This window comes from Typopeltis vanoorti, chromosome 17, assembly GCF_054136105.1.
Source record: "Typopeltis vanoorti isolate ZY-2024b chromosome 17, IOZ_Tvanoo_1.0, whole genome shotgun sequence".
Classification (NCBI taxonomy): domain Eukaryota; kingdom Metazoa; phylum Arthropoda; class Arachnida; order Uropygi; family Thelyphonidae; genus Typopeltis; species Typopeltis vanoorti.
The window spans coordinates 33,922,393-33,948,080 of NC_143565.1; the positions used below are offsets into that span (position 1 = coordinate 33,922,393).

Consider the following 25,688-nt stretch of genomic DNA (forward strand, 5'->3'; position numbering starts at 1 on the left):
ACGGTGCAATAATAAGGAATTCAGGCAAACACAATATTTAGATCAACAAAATAAAACATTTAATATATGATATGGTTAACAAATACAAGAATTCTATTTTAAAATGGAACTATACAATTAACTTAACACATCTTCTTAGGTCACTGATGCTAATTCAATGTTCTAACTTTCATATACTATTCACAGTTTCAAAAACACAAATCTTCTTATCTTAAGTTAATATAACAATTTCACATTTTATTCAGTCTTCACAAATCTATCAGCTCAATGTTTATATTCACAGCAGGCAATAAACTACGTAAGCTATATTCCAAGCAAATATATTCCCGGACCTTGAGCATCGGAGATATATTACAGTTAATGCTAGAATAGAGAAACTTATACAACTACTCTTACCAGACAAATTCTTCAATACATCAAATTATTGAGAGAGCACTTATGAATTAACTTAATTAACATTAGCGGAACACACATAACAAATATTCTCCATAGTTTAAACTGTATTACTGTAAGTCGCACTTCACTATTCCAAACAACAGTAATTAGGTACTAATATCTTTTCCTGTTCACTTTTCTCCAAGTAATTAATATAACCTTTTCCTAGGGCAACATAGAATTTAATCGTAATCCAGATTAACTGGAACTAATCAGAATTTTCGCACTGACTGTCCAGTTTCCTTTTATCTGATTACGGTATCAACCTTTCTTCATAACAACAGCAGATTTCGCTTATAACATTAAACTTTATGTTTCACTACTTATAGGTTCACTTCCGAACACTATACTCATAAATTTCTGCCCTGAGGATTTTATAATCTTGGTTCCGCAAAATTCTCTCCTCACTCCTTAATAATAATTCTTCTCTTCCTTTCTATCTTATCTATGACCTCCCTCTTCTTTTTCTTTCTCTCTATATCTCTCTATATGTCCATCTATGACCTTCACTCCCACCTTACGTTCGAACGCCACGCTCTACTCCACTCGTGGTTGTTTACGCGTGCGTCTCCTTGATATTTGGTTTTAATACCTGTCATTGCAGAAAATGATACCTCACATAAATAAGTAGAACCAAACGGTAGGAGTGCATCATTTGCTGTATTTACTAAATTGCTATACTCGAACTTCAGTCCCATCCATCAATTGTGAAGAGATTTCTGTTGAAATTCGTTTTTCAAAGTTGTATTGTATCTAATGTCAATTAATTGCTCTGGAAAAATAATCGGAAGGTGGTCAATTTTTACATTTTCTGCACATGGGTATAAAATCCATTGAAATTCTTCACCAGGAAGATCTGTGAATAAGTTACAAAAATATGCATCTAAACTTTTTAAATGTGTAGATATTAGACTTTTTGTTTGTTTTACATTTGCATTATTTTCTGTAACGAAATCAGATAAAGATGGAAACATTTCTAAACATCCCTTTTCAAATTTCTCTCTGCACAGCACCATTTTCTTTCGAAATTCAGTTATTTTCTCATTCATTGTTAAAATGTTACCTTTTCCTTGAAGAGACAAATTAAGCATGTTTACTTTTTCAAAAATATCAGCTAGGTAGCATAGTGTTAATAACCACTTATCGTCATTGAAAAGATCTGCAAATTTCTTATCTTTATCCAGTAGGAGAATGCGTAACTCATTTTTTAGTTCTACAACTCTCTTAAGCACTTTTCCTCGAGATAACCAATGAACCTCCGTGTAGTATAGAAGATTTTCGTGGATACTGCCCATCTCTAGACATAGTACTGTAAATATTTTATTATTCAAAGGCCTCGTTTTTATAAAATTAACTATACTGATAACATCTTGCAGTATTTTGTGTATATCAGGCTGCATTTTTTTTTGCCACAATAGCTTGCCTGTGGATAATACAATGAATGAATTTGACATGTGGTGCTATTTCGGTTACTTTTCCTTTGAATCCTTTCTTTGTACCAATTAAAGCAGCTGCCAAATTGCTAGTTATGCTTAAACAGTTTTTCCACAAAATATTGTTTTTAACAAAGAAGTTATTTACTGTTGAGAAGACATCTTCACCTGTACATCTTTCCTGAAGTGCCCCACAAAAAAGTAGTTCTTCTGTAATTCATTATTAAAATAATATCTAGTAAATACCAATAACTGAGACATGTTGGCAACATCTGTGCTTTCATCAAGCTGTATAGCAAATTTCCCACATTGAGTCATTTGTTTTAATAGTTGCTTCTTTAAATTATCTGCAATGATTTCTATACGTCTACCAATAGTATTTACTGATAAAGGAATACATTTTAGTTTATCTGCATATTCTTTTCCATGGATTATTTCTACCATTTTTATGGCGGTTGGGAGTACAAGTGTTTCCCCAGTAGTGTGTGGCTTTTGTCTTTTGCAATTAAGAATGCAACCTCAAGAGATGCCTCCAAATATTTATCGTTAATTTTAGTGAATTTTTTTAAGTTATTATTATTATTATTATTGACACCTCCAAGGAGTCCGAAGGCTCATTGCGGGAGGACACCTACAACTGTCTCAATTGATACAACTTTCTCAACCACTACACTGAACATCTACTATGAATCAACTCTATCTGCCGCCCACCTCCACCACCACTACAACTAGTATTTTTTGTCTGTAAATTGCTGTGTTCTGAAGGGCTGATTTGTCTGTTGTTGGATTGAGAATTACGTCACCAAACATCGTTCAGAGAATTGCAAAGATTTCTGTTCATGTTCAGGATGTTTAGTTTTTAAGTGTCTTACTAATAATGATGGTTTCATACTTCCATTACATAGCGTCTCATGACACAATACACATGTAGGACGAGGTTCATTGTTGACTATCGTCGATGTAAATCCCCATTTCAAGCAGTCTTCTTGATAATTTCAAACTTTCTTGGCAAGGTTTTGTTAAGTTTCAGATTAATGTTTTTATCACTTAATTTGACTGATAACGAACTTGTTTGAATAGAAGAATCAATCCTATTTTTTTCTTGTTGTTCGTCTGATGTAGAAGTACTATCAGAATTATCTTCAATTCGTGGTTTCTTTGGAGGAAATTTTTTTAACCATTTATCCATTTTGTCAGGGTTAATTTGTAAAATTTAAATATAATTCATTTACTATTGATAATATCAAAAACTTTTAAAAAATGTAAGCAATTTTGATAATATTAATTCACTATTTCTAGTGTAAACATAAAAGTAAGCACAAAAAGGCGTTGGAATTGCACAGAAACAATATATACTAAAAAATCGTTAAACTTACTACTAATAGTCAAATAATTAATACAACTGTGGTGTCATCTGTAGATAGCAGGATAACTAAGCAATTTTCCTTCTCGAGTTGGGCTTGTCAACACTAGGATGCTCTACAAATAATGGCAATGATAAGAAGTAAGAGATTTACTCCCTAGTTTTAAAAAACATGACAGCTTTGCCACGGACGATTATGTGTGCAAAGTTGCCCAATGTGCACTACTCGCAAATTCAGTTTACAGGATCTTTATAACATCTTTGTCTAGATTAGATATATGTTTAATTGATGAAAGAAAGTAATATTCTTTATCTTTACTTAATTACTTAATTTTTTTCCTATCAATATAAAACTTTTTTTTTGACGTACCACCACATATCGACTCGCGTACCCCCTGGGGTACGCATATCACACTTTGGAGACCAATGCACTAGAGTACAACCAAAGTTGCTACATAAATTTCATAGACTTTCGTCAGGCATTTGATTCAATCCATAGAAGAGAACTATGGAAAACTATGGAAGAATTTGGAATTTCCCAACAAAACCATAAGAATAATAAAGAATCTGTATGAGAAATCTGAAAGTGCAGTATGAATGGAGGATACCTTAACCAACTGGTTTCACACAGAGAGCAGAGTAAGACAGGGATGCAATCTGTCATCAGACCTGTTCAATCTTACACTGGAAGAAGCAACCAATAAGCCCTTAAACAATGACGACTACAGAATCAATATATATGGGGAAAATGTGACAAATTTAAAATTTGCAGATGACATTGCATTACTTGCAAGCACAGAAGAAAATCTACAGCGAATTTCTGATAAAATAAAGGAGGAGTGTATAAAATCTGGATTAAACATAAATATAGAGAAAACAAAAATTATGCAAATAGGAAAAAGAAGCACCAATCTGAAAATTGAAATTGATAGTAAGAATCTAGAGTAGGTAGAAAACTTCACCTACCTTGGAGGAGTTATTGAGTACAATGGTGAAATTATGAAAGATATAAACAGATGAATCAGTCAAGCATCCCAAACTTTACAACTTAATAAAAAATGGAAGTCAAGAGACACCAAACAAGTAACAAAAGTAAGAATCTATGAAACAATGGTCCTCCCAATACTCCTCTATGGAAGTGAATGCTGGAATCTCAAAAAGGCTGAAGAGAAAAAATTATTAGTTACTGAAATGGGTTGGCTAAGAAGATTACTTGGAGTATCTCTGCTGGATCGACTAAGAAATGAAGACATAAGGAAACGACTAAAACAAGAAATAACAATGATAGACAAAATCCAAGAAAGAAGACAGCGATGGTTTGGCCATGTGACCAGAATGGGAACAGAAAGACTACCATCTAAAGCCTTGAATACAACGATGGAAGGTAAAAGATCCAAAGGACAGCCCAGAATTAGAAGGATAGACAAAATAAAAGAGGACCTGAAAACCAAATTACAACGAGCAACACCAAACTGGACAGAATTGTTCAGACTCTCCCGGGACAGACAGAAGTGGAAAGAGTTCATTCAGCCTCATCATCATCCACATAGATGATGAATTATTTGCAAATATCACGTTCATTTGAGATGACTTATTTTTCTGTGAATCACTGAGTAACCTGTGAGCAAAGGTCTAATGTTCGCATGCATGTTAAATGAAAAGCCCGAGGCAGTGATGTACACGGAAAGCAACTCACGTTCGCCTTCCGAGAAAGAGTGCTCCCAAAGCAGGGAGAAAGTAAGGGACCAACCTGGGGATGAGACTATCATAGTGCCGTGTAGGAAATTCAGAAGGAAAAAGAGGGCACTAACAAGAGAAATAAAAGGGGCTCGTGAGGTCAACGAAGCCCTCTTTTCTCATCTCATCGATTGTTGTTCCTACTTTTTTCGCGCGGACCGCAGACGCTCGTCACCTGAGCCAGGATACCATAGATTTTTTTGCTATTTTGTAAAATTCTGTTACTAACATTTGTTACCTATTAATCTTTTTGTGTATCTTGTACTGACTGCACTAACCTGCTGGTAGCAAGTTTTAGTGCTACGGGATTATTTTAGAGTCTTCAGACTCTAATTCTTTTTTTTATTTTTTTCTTTTAGATGCAGAGACCAGTAATGAGCAGAGTGATTCCCCCCCCCCCCAGGACCCAGACCTTAGGAGTGGAGATTCCAGGGTTAGAGGACCCAGAGTCCTGACTAAAGTACTCAAGGAGATCGTAGGAGTACAGAACATCTTCTCCTTCACCATCTACGGAGGAGGACGATTTCTGTTCGTTGTGAAGAACGTGACGATGAGGGATAAACTTTTAGAGGGCTACCAAGTCCAAGGGAAGCAAATGACCCCTATCATGGTGGGGTCACAAGTGCGCCAGCTAAAAGATCAGCCGTTTCCCTATGGAGTTTTAGAAGCCGGAGATGACATGCTCACACAAGTGTTCAGCAAGTGGGGGAAAGTGAGCAACATCAAAAAGAGCATCTCCCAGGAGGACCCCGCTAGTACTCCGGTGAAGTCACCTTCACCATGGACATGCGACAGCCAGTGCCCAACCTTGTTACCATCGGCACATCGCGTGTGATATTAAAACAACTGATATAACCACAAGAAAGAACATACAAAGATATAAGAACATAACTTACCTTCATAACTCTGCTACTAGTATGTTCTTTCTTTCTTGTGGATATATAAGTTACCTTAATATCATTTTATCCCCTCTGTTATTCATTATCTATATGGATCACATTATGAAGGAATGTGGTATTAAACCTGACATCAAAATTGGAGATGTTAATGTCAGCTCTTTGCTTTATGCCGATGATGTTATACTTCTAAATAAATCCGCTACAAGTCTGCAAGATTCTCTGACTAAATTGAATAGCTGTTGTAATAGATATGGTATGAAGGTCAGCAATAAAAAGACAAAGACAATGAAAATAGGCAGAATCATTGAAAATGTCAACTGTGTTGTGAATGGAGAACCTGTGGAACAAGTAAAACATTTCAGCTACTTAGGCACAATTTTTACTGAAGATGGTAAACTAAATATAGAAATAGACAACAGAATCAGCAAAGCTGGTATCGTGGGAAGTCAATTGAATAAATTCATATGGAATAAGAAAGAAATTAGTCGGAACACTAAATTAGCTGTATACAAGACTGTGTTCAAACCAATTTTAACTTATGGATCTGAGAGCTGGGTCAGAAGTAAAACACTTGACCAAAGACTAGAGACCGCAGATATGAGAGTCCTGAGAAAGATTAGAGGCGTGAACAGATGGCATCAATGGCAATATCATATTAAAAATGAGGATATTAGGAAAGAACTTGACATTGTCAGCATCCAGGAATGCGTTAGCAGAGCTAATCTCAGATGGTATGGTCACTTAAATAGAATGGGAGAGGAAAGATTAGCAAAACAAGTGTTCTCTGCCAGGTTGGCAGGAAAACGACCCAGAGGAAGACCAAGATATAGGTGGATTGATACGGTACAAAGTGCCTTAGACGATAGAAATATAAGATCTGATAATGTTGGAGTCTTGACAAGTAACAGACTGATTTGGAGGAAAATTGTAGATAGGAAGTTAGTAATGATGTAATTTTTTCATGTAGTACTGTCATATCCTGTACACCCCTTGAGGGTACATGGCAGGAAGTTGATGATGATGATGATGATAATATCATTTTTGTCTTGGTGTTTATCAAACTTTCTAGAACTCCCTCGTATATATATTCAGATATGAAATATGAATTGATTTGTTCATTTTACAACACCAAAATGAAGACTTTTAGGCTCTTCTCTGGTAATTACTGTTACACACCTACTGTAATAATTTATGAAAAATACAACTATCTGACACAGGATTGCTTTGGTACTTAATGAGAGTTTCTGTATAATCTCTGATGAAAATCAATAGTTCAAAACAGCCATCAGGACAACAAAACTTTAATAAAAAAAACCTTAATAAAAGGCAAATATATGGATGTCCAGGAAGAAATCTTTCTTTTAAGTGGTGCAAACTAAGGCAACTCCAATGCCACAGCTTATATTCTCATAAGCTGTGGCATTGGAGCTCTCTCGTCTTTTTTCAAAACTTTCTAAGTTCTAAATATATATATATATATATATATATTTATATATATATAATTAAACATTATATATACACGAGGGCTGTTTGATAAGTCCATGCAAAGTCTAAGAGATAGCACAACCAGTACGTACCAAGGTTAATTTTAGTTGCTGGTAACTGTTGGAGGATCACACACTAATCAGTCAGATAGATCTATTATTCTGTGTTTGGCGTTCATTTGAATCGATCATAAACTGTGATTTGTGAAAAATGGATGAGAAAGAATTTTGTGTAGTGATTAAACATTATTTTTTGAAAGGCAAAATAGCTCAGGAAACCAAAGCTAAGCTTGATAAACGTTATGGTGAGTCTGCACCTTCAATTAAAACAGTTTATAAGTGATTTAGTAACTTTCAAAGTGGCCATATGAGCACAAGTGATGCTGAACGTTCTGGATGCCCTGCTGAGGTCACTACTCCAGAAATTATTGAAAAAATCCATGATATGGTGATGGATGATAGAAGAGAAAAGGTGCATGAAATTGCTAAGGCTGTGAGCATCTCAAATGACCACGAACATAATATTCTACATGAACATTTACACATGAGAAAACTATCCACAAGATGGGTGCCGCGTTTGCTCACACTGGATCAAAACTCTTCTGCAGCTTTTCCCACTTAAGTAGGGTCGCTGTTTGTGGCGAGTCTCCTCCACAACCTCCTGTCTTGGGCTGTAGCCACATCGAAGTTCTTCATCCTCAGGTCCTCCTCCACCATCTCCCTCCATCTCTTCTTTGGCCGTCCGCACTTCCTCTTCGCTGGCACATCCATCTGAATGACCTTTCATCCCACATACTCTTCCTCCCTCCTCATCACATGACCAAACCATTTCAACCTTGCCTCCTGTATCCTTGCTCCTAAGTTCGTAACTTTCACCATTCCCCTTACATAATCATTTCTCAGACGATCCTTTCTGGTCACACCGCACATCCACCTAAGCATTCTCATCTCTGCTACCTCCATCCTGCTGATGTTATTTTTCCTCAGGGCCACAGTTTCCATAGCATATGTCATAGCTGGTCTCACTACTGTCCTGTAGATTTTGCCTTTAAGATTGATAGGTACCCTTTTATCACATAGCACTCCAGCCATCTCTCTCCAGTTCCTCCATCCTGCTTCCTTCTCAGCCTCACCATCCTCTTTCATTGTTGAACCTAAGTATCTAAAGTCACTGACCTTCCTGATGGCATTTCCTTCCACTTCTAGATCTGTCTCTTGGCTGCCATGCACTTTGCAACACATATACTCTGTCTTACCTCTGCTCAGTCTCATACCTCTCTCTTCCAGTACTTTCCTCCAACTTTCCAGTTTAGCTGCCACTTCTTCTCTTGATTCTGCACACAGCATGATGTCAACTGCATACAACATAGTCCAAGGTGCGTCTTCTCTCACCTCCTCTGTCATCACCTCCATCAGAATATTAAACAGGAACGGACTTAATGCTGACCCTTGATGCAAGCCAACTGTCACTGAAAAACTTCCTGTCTCTCCCAGGCAGGATTGAACTCTTGTTTTCACATTTCTGTACATCTCCTGCACCAACCTGACATATTTCTCTGGTACCTTCTTCTCCCTCAAACACCTCCAGACTTCTTGCCTTGGCACTCTATCATAAGCTTTCTCCAGATCAATAAAAACCAGATGTAGCTCCCGTTGCTTCTCTCGAAACTTTTCCATCATCTGTCGTAACCCAAAGATAGCATCTGCCGTCGATCGACCAGGCATGAAGACAAATTGTTCCTTTGCAATCTCCACCTCCTTCCTCAGTCTTCCATCAAGAACCCTCTCTAGGATCTTTATTGTATGGGACATCAACTTTATTCCTCTGTAATTCTTACAGTCTTGGGCATCCCCTTGACTCTTGTTGATGGGGGACAAGAGTACTTTCCCTCCATTCCTCAGGTATAGTTTCCTGTTAACAAACTTTTATTAATAGGTCCCACAGCAGGTCAATTCCCTCTTCCCCTAGTGCCTTCCATGTCTCCACAGGGATCCTGTCAGTACCAAACATGAATAAATGGCTGGCAGGAAAGAGATTTTCATCAAACAATGAGGTGATTGCCAAAACAACTGCCTATTTTGAAGAGTTGGACAAATTATACTATATGGAAGGGATCAAAAAACTCTAGCATCGTCGGACTAAGTGTATAGACCTCAAGGGAGACTATGTTGAAAAATAAATGTTTGTCCCCAAAAAAATTGTTTTCTTCATTTTTGCACGGACTTATCAAACAAACCTCCTATATAAACATACATACATATATTTGTTTATAAAATAAGGATGGCTCTTTTTATTTTCACATTTTCATGTGGTTACATAAGTTATGAATTATTACAGCACATATTCTCCAATCTTTCTTCATTCTGCAATTTGGCCAAAGCATGATGAATTAAATTTTATAAACAAATGTTTTGAACAAAAAATATAAAAATAAAATTTAATTCAGTATGCTTCAGCCAAATTTTAAACTAAAAATTTGTATTAGATTATTCGGCCAAATCATGTTTCAGTTCATTCGTAGTTTTTGATGTTGTTTAATACTACCATACTTAACATAATTAAATGCCAACATCTATGCCTGTCTAAGATTGAGATAAATAACATCTGGCAATAGATTTCCTCTGCCATTTAAAAAAAATGGTCAAACATTTACTGAATGTAATAAACCTCCTGGATCTATTCATGAAAATGGTAATTTTCATGAATAGATCCATTATTATTATTTTATTTTATATTGTATATGTTAAGCCAAGGATTTTTGGAAGAAACAAGTAAATATCAAATCCCAACTCAGCATCAACATAAGAAGCATCAAGGGAAAAAAAAAATAGAACTAGCCAAAGAAATGATAAGTAGCAGATAGAAATAACAGGTGTTACCAAAAACAAATAAACAAAACAAGTGAGGTTTTTGTAAGCAACATATACAAGATGTTATATTCAGGCAGTAACAATCAAGGGAATAGCTACAGTAATCAACATTAAATATGAGGATAATATTCTTGAATGGAAGGCAATATCAAGCAGAATGATGTGTGCAAATATCAAAACGGGGAACTGAAAAATTAGACTTATTTGTGCCTATGGTCCTACAAAAGGAATAAGTGGAGGATTTTTTTTCAGTCATTAGAGATGATACAAAGAAAAAACAAAAGTTGATCTCTGATGGAGACCTAAACAGTAGAGTAAGAAATGACTAGACATATAGAAATGTTTAGGGAACATTTGGAGAAAAGAACAAAACTGATACAAATGGTAAGTACCTACTGGATTTCTATTCAGGACATGGACTAGTTATTACTAACTCTATGTTCTAACATAAAGATGTGCACAAATTCACATGGACAGAAGATGCAATAAATAAGAAACAACTCATTGACTCTGTTACTGTTGATAGTAATATCTTCATGCTGGTTCAATACAGAAGATTTGAAACAAGAAGTGAACACCATCACCATTTAGTTTTGAGTAGGATAAAATTGAATATCATACTGAAAAGAAAAGTGTGTACAATTTTTCAGTGGTGAACTGTAGACTCAAATACACAAATTATTCAAAGTAAAATGAATAGGTTTGAAAACAAGAACCAATCTTGGAAATGCATTAGCAGATCCTGAAAAAACATTCACTGATCTAGACAGACAGCCACATGGTTGTCTGCAAGGATAGAAAAATCAGTTCATGGTGGACTCAGGAAGTTAGAGAGGCAGTGAAGGAAAGGAAGAAAGCATATCAAAAGTTGCTGGCAAGTAAGTCAGCTTTTTTTTATTAGAGAATACAGTGAAAAATGTAATAAAGTGAATGTGTAAAACTAGCCAAACAAAAGTCATGGGAAGAATTTGGTAAGAACATAGAAAGTGAATACCAGGAAGTAGCAAAATATTCTGAAAACTATTGGAAAAGCTTAGAAATGGAGAAAAGAGGAGTGTAAAAGTAATCAGAGATAATAAATGTGATACAAAAAGTGAAGATAAAGATATTCGAGATATCTGGAGTAATTACTTTGAAATATGTTAAATGAAATAAGCGGTGACAGCACAGTGATAGAAAACATTCAGGAGGAATGCAATAAGAAATACATATCAATACTTCAGGTGAACAAAGCTAACATAAACCTGAAATTAAAGACAGCTGGAGTAGATGATATTCAATTAGAAATGCTCAATTATGAGTATAAGTTTTATACTGGTTACAATGCATACTTCAGAAGGCCAATTTCCAGATGAGATTGGAGTAGAGTTTCATAGAGTACCTATCAATAAAAAGAGAAATAAAACTGAATGCGAGAATTACAGAGAAATTTCCCTACGTGTTCTAGTAAGATTTATGCGCGTATTATACTTGAGAAAAGGATAAGGAAAGTTGGAAGGGAAGCCCAGAGAAAAACAAGCTGGGTTCAGGACAAATAAAAGTTGTGAGGATCAGATTTTCACTTTAAGATAATTAATTCAGAAATCATGGGAATATAACAAGGATGTGTATTTAAGTTTTGAAGATCTGGAAAAGGCATTTGACAAAGTGCCAAAAGAAAAGCTGTTCAAAATGATACAGTTATATGGTATAAATGGGACATTATATCAAGCAATGCTTAATCTGTATTTGAGTTGTTAGTCATCAGTTAGAATTGAAGGCAATACAGGAAGATGGTTTGGTGTTAAATCAGGTGTGAGACAAGGGTGCAACTGGGTTAGAAATAAAACACTTGATCAGAAACTAGAGACTGCTAATATGAAGGTTCTGAAAAAATATTAGGGAAGTGAATAGATGGCATCAACAGCAGTATCATATTAAAAATGAGGATATCTGGAAAGAACTTGACATTGTGTTTTCATTCAGGAATGTAATATTAGCAGAGCTAATCTCAGGTGGCAGGGCCACTTAAATAAAATGAGAGAAGAAATATTAGCAAAACTTCTTTGCTAGGCTGGCAGGAAAAAGACCCACAGAAAGACTAAATTCTAGTTGGATTGATTCAGTAAAAAAATTGCCATAAAAAATAGAAATATACGATAACAGTGGAGTCTTGACAGATAACAGATTAATTTGGAGAAAAACTATTGACAGGACGTTAGTAATGATGTAACTTTTTCATGTTGTACTATTGTGATATCCTGTACATCCCTTGAGGGCATTCAGAGTGCACATTATTTGCACTCTTATTCATCATCACAGTTTAAAAAATGCACTTGTTTGTTCGTCAGTAACAAATGAGAATTTTTAGATGAGTAAAAAATACAGAAGAGGAGTTTCAGTTTAATCCAGTTTTACTTATGTAATGTCAATTATTTCATGTTTTATATCATAAATAGTTTGTTGGATATTTACCTTACTTGTAACATCTATTAATCATTAATGCCTGTTTTGTCAGTCATCAATGATTTTGTTGTAATGAAATATGTTTTTTTTGGTTGAAACTGAACTGAAGCCTTTTGGCTCTTCATTTTAGTAAATACTTTTATGCACCAACCAAGAGTTCGCTTACGAAAAATACACCTCTCCAATGTTTCAAGTTCCTTAATATTGAAAGAGAGTTTTTGCTCTCTTAAGGTTTCTGCCGAGTCTCTAATGAAAACCAACCAGTTTGAAACAGCTGTCAGGCCAGTGAAACTTTATCAAAATGGACCAATAGGAGGCAAATATACGGATGCTTGGGCTAGCAATCGTGCCACCTATAAGATCCAGCTAGGGCAATTCGTAAATGCCGGCGAGTGTTTTAGCTCTTTATTTTAGTTAAGAGTTTTATTTTATTGAGTTTTTATGATACTGCATGCTTTAATATTTGTTTCTAATGACAGAGAACAAATTGTTTGATTTTTTCCATAAAATGATTCAAGACATAAGTTTTAAAAGTAAAATGTAGCAAAAAATAGTATCATTAATAACAATTAATAATAAATGGTCTTATATCACTTACAAAATGCATGAATTTTTTATCTTCACAACAGACTGATAAACATACAAATGTACAATAGTATCCAAAACCTAAGGACGAACACTATTTCTTAAGATTACAACTGCATATTCAGATGAATCAGCTGATGGAAATTTGTATAACTGACAATTTCAAGTAGAAAGCAGGTACACATATTCAAATAGCATGCAAAGGGGTGATGTGGTAGCACTCAACAATAAAAGGCAAAAAGCTGCACTAAGTGAATTGTGTTTGAAGGAAGCTCTTTTTGTGAAGGAATAAAGTTGCAAATTTGGATGTCTTGTAATGTCTGAAACACATCAACTAGATGATTTCAGTTGGGGAAGAATTACTGGAAAGCTTGAAGGCCACAAAATTTTTAATATTGCCAGAGAGTTTGGAATTTCACATAGCATTGTATCCAGGCTCTGGGGCAGCATGTCAAATCAATGGTATGTGTTCAGACATTTGCTAAGAGGTCACCCTTGCTCTACCATAGAGCATGAGACAGATCTTTGGTTATAACAGCAAAACATAATCAATGCACCACTATGGCAGGTCAGCTCCATTCAAGCACACGTATGCAGATATCTTGACAAATTATGGCAAGATGTCTGTGACAAGTAGGCCTATATGCCCGAAGGCCTGTAATAGTCTGCATTCCTTTATCCACAACTGACTGATTGTAGAGCACGATTTTCAGTAGTGTTGTATCCATAAAAATTGCACAAGATACCAATGGGCTCTTTACAGATGAGTCATTTTAATCCAATTCTAGATGACACTTGATCTGGTGTGAAAGTGGTACTGCTTACCATTGCAAGAATGTTTTTGAAAAGGTACAACAGTGCTAGGGCCATGGTATGGGGAGGCATTATACTTAATGGATGCACCAAGCTATAAGTGCTGGAAAAAAGGACTATGGGTGGTGAAGGATACTGCAATGATAAATAGTGAACATATTTGCTTCAACTGGTGGTTATACAGGACAAAAATTAGCCACAGTATTAACAAAAGCTCATAAACTGATAAGATCCAGGATTAAACAAGTGGCTATGATATAGGCAACTGTACAACCAGGCTAACACCTGACTAGTACTGTTTTGTACTGACTAGGTCAGTACAAAATGTTTCAAGCCCTGTTCATCATCTATATGGATCACATTATGAAGAAAGTAGCATTAAACCTGATATCAAAATGGAGCTCTTTACTTTATGCAGGTGATCTTATATGAATAAATCCGGTACAATCCTGCACAATTCCCTAACTAAACTGAATAACTGCCATAATAAATTTGACATGCAAATCAGCAATAAAAAGACAAAGACTATTAAAAAAGGCAGAAACATTGAAAACATTAATTGTATTGCGAATGGAGAACCTCTACACCAAGTAAAACATTTCAGCTATTTAGTCACAATTTGTAGTGAGGATGACAAATTAAATATGGAAATAGACAAAGCAATTAATATTGCTGGTATGGTATGAAGTTAACAAAATAAATTTATATGGAATAAGAAAGAAATCAATCAAAACATTAAACTAGCTGTATACAAAACAGTGTTCAAATCAATTTCAATTTCTGGTCTGAGAGCTGGGTTAGAAGGAAAATACTTGATTAGAGACAATAGATATAAGAGTTTATAGATGGAATCAGTAGCAATATCATATCAAAAACTGAGAATATTAAGAAAGCACTTGGCATTGTCAGCATTCAGAAATGTGCTAGCAGAGCTAATCTCAAGCGGTATGGTTCACTTAAACAGAGGGGAAGAGGAAAGTTTAACAGAACAAGTATTTTTTTGTCAGGATTGCAGGAAAAAGACCCAGAGGAAGATCAAGGTGAACTGATAGTAAGAGGTGCTTTAGAAGAATGAAATATAATATCTGATAGCATTCAAATTTTAACAGATAAACAGATTAATTTGGGGGAAAATTGCTGCCAGGAAGTTAGTAGTGTTATCATAATATCTGTATCCCCCCCAATACTGAGAATACATATCAGGAATTTGATTATGATGCTAAGTATCGACATGGTTCATTCCAGAATTAGTAACAAATGAGTAAACTGAAAATCATTTATAGGTGGAACTGGATTTACTGCAGTGTACTATGACAAACATTGAAGCTTTCTAATTTATCATATGGAGAATGAAACAGGAAACCAAAGTGCTGCTGATTTATTAGGAATGTAAGTCCTAAAAATTGGCAGAAACCAAAGTGATGCTGATTTTTATGGACAGATCTTTCATGACAAAAATAAAATAAATAATGGTAATAATAATATTTTCATTTCAAAATTCTGAAGCATCTGTTAAAATTCAGTACACTAGAAGTGACCAGGAAAGTGGACATCTAGTGAATGAAATAATGAAAATGCGTGTATCCAGCCAGTCAAACTTGCACTGCAATTTCAACAAAAGGTACTGTCCCATTAGTACAATATACTTATTATAAATTCATTTATCTTTTTTTCAAAATTTAAAAGGATCTTAGAAAAGGAAAAAAGATGTAATGATATTGATACAAACTGCAATAAGAGAGCTTCAAAAATTGAAAGCTGCATTGGAATGGTAATTTCACATTTTGAGTCATAATCATCATAGTCGATTTTCTTGCTTGCTATGCATGTGGTATGTACGCATCCTATTGTTTAAAAACGTGGTAGGTGTGGGATGAGTGTGTGTGTGTGTGTGTGGCACTGGGAGGTAAAAGTATCTCGATCTCGGGAATTAGCAACAGCTGAGATAGTGCTTCAGAAATGGGTGAAATTCACTTTGTGGATACCAGTAATATGTTGGAGGATGGGCAGATATTAAAGATGTGCATATAGATTCAACCTTGGGCAGTGTAGTAGACAGAGAGAGATAATTTGTCTGATGGCCATGATTGTGTGTGCAAATGTAAATTGAAAGCAGGAAGCCTAATATGATAATGTAAAATAGAGGAGAAGAGCGATAATAATGAATGATGTATGGAGAGACAAATAGAACAGCTGAGAACACAGATTGAAGGAATAAAGACTGAATTAAGGTAGAGAGTCAAGAGGGTGTAGATTCGATGTTTCAGGGCACGAAGAGTAGAGTGCCAGAGGAGTGTTTCCTGGTGGAACAATAGAGAATGGAAGCACTAACAGTGAAGAGGGATGAAAATGTGTAAGAGATGATAGTAATAGTTGGGACGAATGATAGTAAAAATCCTGTAGTGTAACTGAAATGTATCCGAGGAAAGATAGTGGGCATGTTGCCCTGATGTGATAATGTAAAGTAGAGGAGAAGAGCAATAATAATGAATGAAATTATAGCAAGAATGTGTACAAAAAGAGGTCTGGAATATGTGGATGAATGAAGTATGTTTGAGGATAGAAGAGAGTAATTTTTAATAAAACATTAACTCTTTATACAGCAAATAAATTAAATTTAGCAGTTACCTTATTGAAATCACATGGGCGACTATTAACATATAAGAATTGCCTGTCTGATGAACTACGACCTTCTTTATGTTTACAAGTTGAAACAAAACCTTCTATCCTATAATAAAAATATAAAAACAATTACATTACAATGAAGAGTTTGTTCAATAGTGTTATTAGCCAGTGAGGGTACAAATGGCAGTTATACCTTCTGGTCCCCCTCCCCCATGCTAAGGTCATTAGATTGTAACTTCATTTCATCTGTGATTTTGCCTCTTGGTTAGAAAGAGGTGAAAGCACGTATGAATAACCTAATATAAAGCTGATCTTATGGCACCATTCTTTTTTCTCCAACTCTTACATAAATTTACAAACAAAGCAAATCACTTCCTGCAAAAGAAACAGTGCACAACATCTCCTGCAGTCATTTGCTAAAAGAATCAGAAGAATATAATCTATATGCCAAAAAGTCCTCTGTCCCAATATCATCTTCCCAATTGTACTCAAAGGCATGCTCTAGAACTATCAGCTATCTCTACTCTTTCATACTCAGTTGGCATCTATAAAAATATGTGGAAGCAAGCCTATATAAAGCCCATTTCCAAAAATTTAGAGATGAAAGTCTACTGTTAAATCACTACTGACCCAGTGCCTTCACCTTAGCACTCTCTAAAATAGCAGAGATTATCAACATCAGTCAATTTTTTCACTAACAGGAGACCCACGAGTTAATCACAATCACCAGTATGGATTCTGCTACTACTCTAGATCCATGACAGTTCTCTTAGCGTACATCATGCATCTCTGGAAGCATTCTATATGAACAGATTTTGAGATTTTTCATGTGAGCAGATCTGATACTGTGACCTGCTCAGAAAACTGCCATTGTTTGGTCTGCCTTCCACCCTCTAGACTTGGATAGACAGTTTTCTCCATGGGTGATCATTATGCATCAAAACAGATGGCTTTCTCTCTCTTTGGACTTCTCATCAGTACAGGACTCTGTTTCTACCACCTACACTAATGTTCTTGTTAAAAACATTTCTCTTTTCCCTGTTATAACATAAGCAGCAGCTGCCTAAAAGCCCAGCTTCAAACTTACCAAACAGTCTTTCTTAAAAGGTGTTCCCGACAACTACAACCTCCAGTGTTCTTCAACAAAATATCAATAGGTTCCTTCTTCATTTGCTTACACAAGCAGGTGTGTGTGTGTTTATACATATACACACATATTAAAATATAAAATCTGAAAATATTGGAATGTTTTCCAATATTTCCAATAGATAACAAAATTAACACAAAAACAGTCACTTATCACATAATGATAATTATTGCATATTTATAAGCATTATGAATTTTTATAAGCATTAAAAAAATTTATCAATCTGTAAATCAAGATTCTATTTAAAGTATATGCATTTATATGAAGAAAATCTGTTTTTTGTATCTGTCTGTAAAATGAGAATTTTTAAACAATCTTACTTTATTACATGCATTTTTAAGTACGTTATGCTCAGGCCAGAAAACAAATAGATATTAAATGACAGAAATGCATACTTAATTAGATTAATGTCATCTGCATCTGGCAAAGTATATTCATCCAAAATACTAGGAGGTGGAATTATCTGCTTGAATTCTAGCAATGATGACAGCTAAAAATATAAAATCAATTGAACAAAATAATAATGATAAAACTGCATGTTTTAATCTCATCCATTCTTCCAATTTTGATTTTCTTCTAAGTTTACTTCTAATTTAAAAATGCCCACTAAATGAAAAATGTTTTATGTGAAATTTTCATATACTAATATATCATTATTTAAATAATTACATAAAATATAGTTTCATGTAAATAAATATAGCTTATAGTTTACATAAAATATTTAAATAGCTGCTTGATATTTTCTACTCATTTTCTTATGCATTACTACTACATTGTTCAAAGAGAATATGCTTATTCACAACATATTTATAGATGAATGCAAACTCAACGATAAAGTCATTGAATAATCAGGCTGTGTTAATTTGATAGAATCGATAATTATGAGCATACTTCATGATATCGATATTGATTAAGTGGAACAGCGCAGAATAGATTTTAGGATTAACAGTGTGTGTGTAATACCTATACCGGTGGGCAATAAAGTTTATTCATCACCAGAAAAGTGATTACCGTATTTGTCAGTGTATAAGATGCACCCCCTTTTTTGTACACAATTTTTAGGAAAAAAAGATTTTTTACATCCTCGTCCTGATTCCATTAGTTTCTCAGTTGAGACTGGCTCGAAATGCCTCTCTGCAGCCTTGTTTCCATGTTCTTCAGCACATATGCAATCACACGTAGCTTGTATGCAATATTGTAGCAATGCTGACGTTTTTCAGCTATAATTTGCAAAGAAATTTAGAAAAAATTTAATGGCAGAAATTTATCACCATTCACATCAACAATTGGAAAGTTTAAACGAACAGGAACATAGCTGTGATTTTTGATGACAGCACTTGCACATCCACTGAACTCTATGTAACTGGAATGATCTCACACATCGCAAGGAAGCAAGAAAGAAATCGAGTAACTCAGAACAGAGAAAATTTCCAGAAATGAAAGTAATAAAAAAATTGAGTACTGGCGTATAAGACGCACCCTGTTTTTCAGACCTATTTTCAAAGAAAAAAAGTGCATCTTATATGCTGGCAAATACGGTAGTTAGCTTCAGACTATAGCTGTGGGAAACAATTTTCTCTTGGCACTCCAGTTTTCCATTTCACAAAAAAAAACTAACCTTGACCATATTTTGATAGTAATGGCAGTGTAACATGCAAGTTATTTAGGCAATCAGGAATTCAGGAATTTTTTGGAGGTCATGTTCAAGTTTAGATGTAGTTAGTCTTTTCACCAATATACCTAAACAGTGGATCTGCTTGTAAACCTTTTCCCACCAGACAAAGTAAGACTATTCAAACACATATGGAAAACACCTTCATCATATTTCAGGACAAATATTGGGAACAAAAAGAAGGACTTGCCATGGATTCCCTCCTCCTCCATCTCCAACCTTGGCAAACCTCTTTATGGTAAATTTTGAAACGAACGTTATTACAAAAACTATCACAAGAAACCAAAAACTTGGTTTTGTTACATTGATGATATTTTCATTATTTGGTCAGGAACAATGGATGACTTAATTTATTTCAGAGACTATCTAAAGAGCTTGCATCCCAATATAAAATTCACTCTTGAACTTGAAGATCACAAAACATTACTGTTCCTTGATATCCTTGTCGAAATAAATGAAGAAAAAAGATTGCTCTTTTCAGTACACAGAAAACCTACTGCTGGAAGATTTTTACATGCCACTTTACATTATCATCCACTACAAAAGATAGGCATGATTAAAACAATATGAAATAGAACATACAATATGTCCAGTACATCAATTAACAGGAATGAAAAATACCCGAAACATATTCCTCCTCTCAACGGTTATGATTACAAGACAATTAACAAAATTTTTAATACATCTCTTCATTCACACTTGTAGTGTGAATGAAGAGAATGAGAAAGAGAACAAGACACAAAGGGAAATGGAGGGGGGGGGGGGCACTAATGGAGAAATGTGCATTGAGGGATCACATCTGAGAAGAGTTGTCTATGGGACTTGTTATACAAATGGAAATGAAGTATTATATTTATATAAGAATGCCAGAAATATCCACAATTAGGAAAATGAGACTGTTGTATTGATTGAGTTCATATGCCCAAAAACTGTTGTAGTAGAAAAGGATATGATGTATTTAATGATGACAGCCAAAACAGAAAAGGAAGTTGGTTTGGATCCAGTATGCTGTGAGGTAGGGACAGGATGAAATATTTAGTTTGGCCATGCTTCAAACCTGATAATGTAAAAGGCAGTGATATGGAAATGTACAGGCAAATTAGTTTGGCAAATAAGAAAAGAGTGATCATTATAGGTGATTTTAATTATGGTAATATAGATTGGAATGAAGAGATGCAAATGTTGGGGAGATGAATTTCTGAAGTTTTTGAGAGAAGGCGATCATAGGCAATATGTAATGGATGGAACATGACGATTAAAGATCTTGGATTTGATTGTTTTATCAGATCTTATTATAAATGAGGTATCAAACTTTCCTCAAGTTGGTGAAAGTGACCGAGAAGTGATCACTTGGGTGGCGGCCAGCCATATGAGGACTTCTATGGGAGAGGAATATATATGGAACTATAAGGCTGGTGATCATGACAAACTCAGGAGATGACTTGCAGCTATATTATGGAATGAGGAATTGGATGAGAAGAACAATGTTGCTTCGACCCTACACAAGAACCATCTGGCAGAGGCAATGTCTGAATGTCATCTAAGAGTAGGGTTAGGAAATTGAATAAGATAGGTGCAAAATGGGCAAATGAAATGGTGAGCATGCAGTCTAGAAGGAGACATTATGGAGGCAGCATAAGATGAGAGGCAATAACCATCTGAATGAGTACAAAGGGCAGGCAAAAAAAAAGGTGACTCATTCATAAAGGCAGCAAAAATTGCAATATGAATAGTAGTTACTTAATGATGCCAAAAAGAATCCCAGGGAGTTCTTTCGATATCTGGCAAGTAGAAGAAAGAATTATTATTGAAGGATGATACTGATTGGAGAAAATAGTAGAATAATAACCACTGTGGAGGATATAGTTGAGATATTAAATGAGCAATTTAAAAAGCTATTTCATCCACATGAAAATGACATTATGAAGAGCTTGAATGAACTGGGAAGGAGAGAGGATGCACTCATGGTGAATGAACAGGGAGTACAAGGGTGTGATAATTACCATGAAGGAATTGAGGTAGAACCATGTAACTTACCCATTATTCTACATATTTCCCATGAAGTGTTATACACTTGTTACAACTCTGCTGTATCATTTGCAATCCTCTGAGATAAGTCTTTTCCTTGTTGCACAAACCAGTCCTCAGCTGAAAATATGACTTCATCATCTATGGTAAATTTTGTTTCTTTCAAGTGTTTCTTTAAATTTGGGAACAGGAAATAGTCAGTTAGGGGCTAAGTCTGGCAAATTGGGTGGGTGAGGCAGTCATTGAAAGCCCAAGTTGTGTACTGTCTGATGGGTTTCATGAGCAATGTGAGCAGGTGCATTGTCTTGCAAAAGCAACACACCTCTGATCAGTTTCCCCTTCAGTAGCTCCTTCAATTCCTTCAGAGCTGCTGAATAAACTGATGCTGTAACAGTTTTACCTTTTTTTTTTTTTTGAGGTACTTGATAAGGATTACACCATCCATATCCCAAAAAGACAATGGCAAGAACCTTACCTGCTGAATTTTGAGTTCAGAACTTCTTTGGCCATGGATAACCTTTGTGTCTCCACTCCATTGACTGTTGTTTGGTCTCTGGGTTATAGTGATGAAGCCATATTTCATCAGCATTCACAATGCAAGCCAAAAAATTTGCATCTGATTTTTGAAAATGATCCAAATTCCCTTGAGATGACAGCATACGTTCTCTCTTTTGGTCAGCATTCAAACATTTGGGGAGTCACTTCACTGAGAGGTTCTACATATCCAGATGTTTGTGGATAATGACCCAAACTCGTTCCCTGGATATCCCCAGTCTTTTCAATGTTTATGGCTGGTATTTGTCTATCATCAAGGATCATGGCATACATTGCATCAATGTTTTCAGATGTGATCACTATGGAAGGTCTTCCTGACCTGGGAGCATCTGTTGTCTCAGGATGCCAAGTTTTAAACTTGGCCACCCATCTAGCAACTGTTGAATATGCTAGGGCCATGTCCCCCTAAGGTCTCAACAAAGTTTGGTGAATCTCAGTTGCAGACTTTTCTTACAGCATGAAAAACTTGATGATGGCCCACACCTCCGTGTCTTAGAATTTCTTCAAAACCTCTGACACGTCTTCTTATATATCCTAAAAGAAAAAGAACAAATTATTGCAATTTGATGAAACATGGGGTTAAAGGATTTTAAGTTATATTTTTTTCTTGTGGTTATATCAGTTGCTTCAACATTATTTTTCTTCTAGGTGTTTATCAGAACCTTTCATCCCCCCCCCCTCTCGTATATGAGGAAGTGAGTAAACCTGATGTGAATAAGTCTGCAGGGCTTGACAGTGAGTTAAGAGAAGTATCAACATAACATTTTAACAATGAGTCGTAGATGTGGCCAAGTTCCCTTTATGAAAGGGAACAAAATTGTTCCTTTTCATAAAGAATGTGAATGTGTGCCTCAGGCTTGGAATTATAGGCCAATCTATGTGTCTGGCTAAAGTGTTAGCAAGATTAGCTGTTAGAAGATGCAGAATTGGGCTGAGAGCAGCAGCATTCTCTTTGATTGGTAGTACGGATGTGATGATAGCCTGCACCTTTAGAAACTTACTCTTGACAGAGTGACAAATGCACTGGATAAGAGAGATATATACACAGTAGTATCTTCCGATTTTGCAGAGGCTTTGATAAATTGCTAATGACTAGCTGGTAATTAAATTGCAGAAGATGGGGTTAGATAATATATTAGTGTGATGGATTGGAGATTGGTTTTCTAATAGATATCAGCAGCTCTTTGTATGGGGAGTGATAGCCTAGAAAAGGAAACTCATTAGCAATGTGTCCAAAGGTCTGTTTTGGGGCTATTGTTGTTTAACTTTTATATCAATGATACTGGAAAGGGTTTGGATAGTGATATGCAGTTGTTTGTAGATGATACAAGTTGGGAAGAACGACTCAGTACAGTAGATGATGTAGTCTTGCAAGAGGACTTGAACAGTGTAGGATATCTGTATTAAAATCCGTATATACTACAAGTTTAAAATATATAAATGAATTAGCTTTTAATTTTTTCCAAAAATGACAATGTATGTTAGAATATTAATTAAAAACTTTAATCAATACCTTCCTATATTTTGGCAATGTTATATTGTCACAAAACAATGTTCAGGGATCACAAAACAATGATATGTGCATACTGGCACTAACACTAAGCAAATGAAGCTGAAGAAAGGCAACTGAAGTCGGTCCCAGAGTCCCAAACGTGCCCTCAAGCAAGCTAAATTGGGTTGTCTTGGCCATTGGGCTGATGTTCTTAGAATGCAAGCTTCCCAAATTTGGGGCAGTCTCATGCACCCATATTTGTTGAGGTTTGGGAAGTTTTTCAGAGCTGAAGCTGATTCAAGGAATAATCTTTCATATTTGTACTTGATGCAATGTAATAAAGTGGCCTTCTTCCAGCATATTCTGTGGTGGGTGTCCATCCAATGCCTGGTCAGCAAAGTCCTGAGTGTCTGTATTGGTGAAACCAGATGTAGTCCTTGTGTTCAGATATTCTGATATTGGCTGTCCTGTCTGTTTATACTGGCCATAGTAGGACAGTTTGCAACTGCAAGGAACCTGGTAAACTATAGGTGGGTCTAGGAGAAGTGGCTGGTCTTTGGTGGAGCAGATGAGAGATGCCAATTTCTTAAGCGGTTTGTAACTAGTTGTGAAATCATATTTTCTTAGGATTTTTGTTAGTTTTTCGGATGTACCTTGGATATAAAGAAAGGTGATAGATTTAAAGCAATCTCTGTTATGAAGGGGAGGGGGTTGTGGCAAACTGGTATTAATATTTTTTGGGAATTGTAGCCATTGGCTTAAGAAGGTGTTAAGGATATGGTTAAGTTCAGTAGTTAGGGCATTGTTATCTGAACTGCTTAATTTTGCCTTGTTATATAGGATTTTTATAATCCCATATTGTTGTGGAGGGTTGTAATTGTGGGAATGTATCTACCTGTATGCGTAGGTTTTCTGTAAACAGAAAAAGCCAGAGATCTATCAGGCTGGCGTGTAATTAGAGTGCCTAAAAAAAAGGGAGACTGTTGTTCTTTTCCTTTTCCTAGACAATGACTACACACCAGCCTGATAGATCCGTGGCATTCTCTGTTTACAGAAAATCTACACATACAAGTAGATACATTCAGCAGTAGTCACCCTCCCCTCCCAACAATATGGGATTATAAAAACCCTATATAACAGGGCAAAATTAATCAGTTCAGATAGCAATTCCCTAACTACTGAACTTAACCATATCCTTAACACCTTCTTGGCCAATGGCTACAATCCTCAAAAAACCCCAAAAACATTAAAACCAGTTAGCCACATCCCCCCCTCCCCTTTCATAACAGAGATTACTCTAAATCTATCACCTTTCCTTATATCTGGGGTACATCCAAAAAACCAACAAAAATCCTAAGAAAATATGACTTCACAACTAGTTACAAACCACTTAAAAAATTGGCATTTCTTATCTGCTCCACCAAAGATCCAAAGACCAGCCACTTCCCCTAGACCTATCTGGAGTATACCAGGTCCCTTGCAGTTGCAAATCATCCTACTACATCCGAACAGGCAGGACAGCCAATATCAGGATATCCGAACACAAGGACTACATCCAGTTTCCTCAATACAGCCACTCAGGACTTGCTGACCATGCATTGGACACCATCACAGAATACGCTGGAAGAAGGCCACTTTATTACACAACAGCAAGTGCAAATATAAAAGATTATTCCTTGAATCAGCCTCAGCTCTGAAAAACTTCCCAAACTTCAACAAATTTGGGTGCATGAGAATGCCCCAAATTTGGGAAGCTTGCATTCTAAGAACATAAGAACAGGCAAAACAACCCAATTTAGCCTGCTAAGGGACACCTTTAGGACTGAATTCATTTGCCCTTCTTCAGCCTCATTTGCTTAGTATTAGTGACTGCATGGATTAATATGAATGGATTACATTAAGATGGCAATGTAACACTGGCAAAATGTCCGCACGGTTAGCCTAGTGGCTATGCACTTCGCAACCATATGCCTGGGGAAGGAGTGTCCTAGGTTCGATTCCCGTCGCCGACGTGAGGAGCTTAAGGATCTTCCTCAGCCATAGCCAAGTTAGCCGGTCTTGGGCGTGGACAGTTTCTCTAGGGTTTTTGTCCCCAGTTTCTCTA

The 25,688-nt window shown here is 35.8% G+C and overlaps 1 protein-coding gene across 2 annotated transcripts in view; it reads right to left on the minus strand.

Annotated features, from left to right (window-relative positions):
* Nucleotides 1-25,688, minus strand: part of Pms2 (mismatch repair endonuclease PMS2) — a 272,119-nt gene that overhangs the window by 163,686 nt on the left and 82,745 nt on the right. For both annotated transcript variants that reach the window (XM_090407693.1, XM_090407694.1), the window contains exons 8-9: nucleotides 18,233-18,327; nucleotides 16,694-16,793 (exon numbers count right to left, since the gene is read on the minus strand). In XM_090407693.1, the coding sequence (XP_090263819.1) occupies nucleotides 16,694-16,793; nucleotides 18,233-18,327 (195 nt within the window). The remainder of the gene's footprint in view (nucleotides 1-16,693; nucleotides 16,794-18,232; nucleotides 18,328-25,688) is intronic.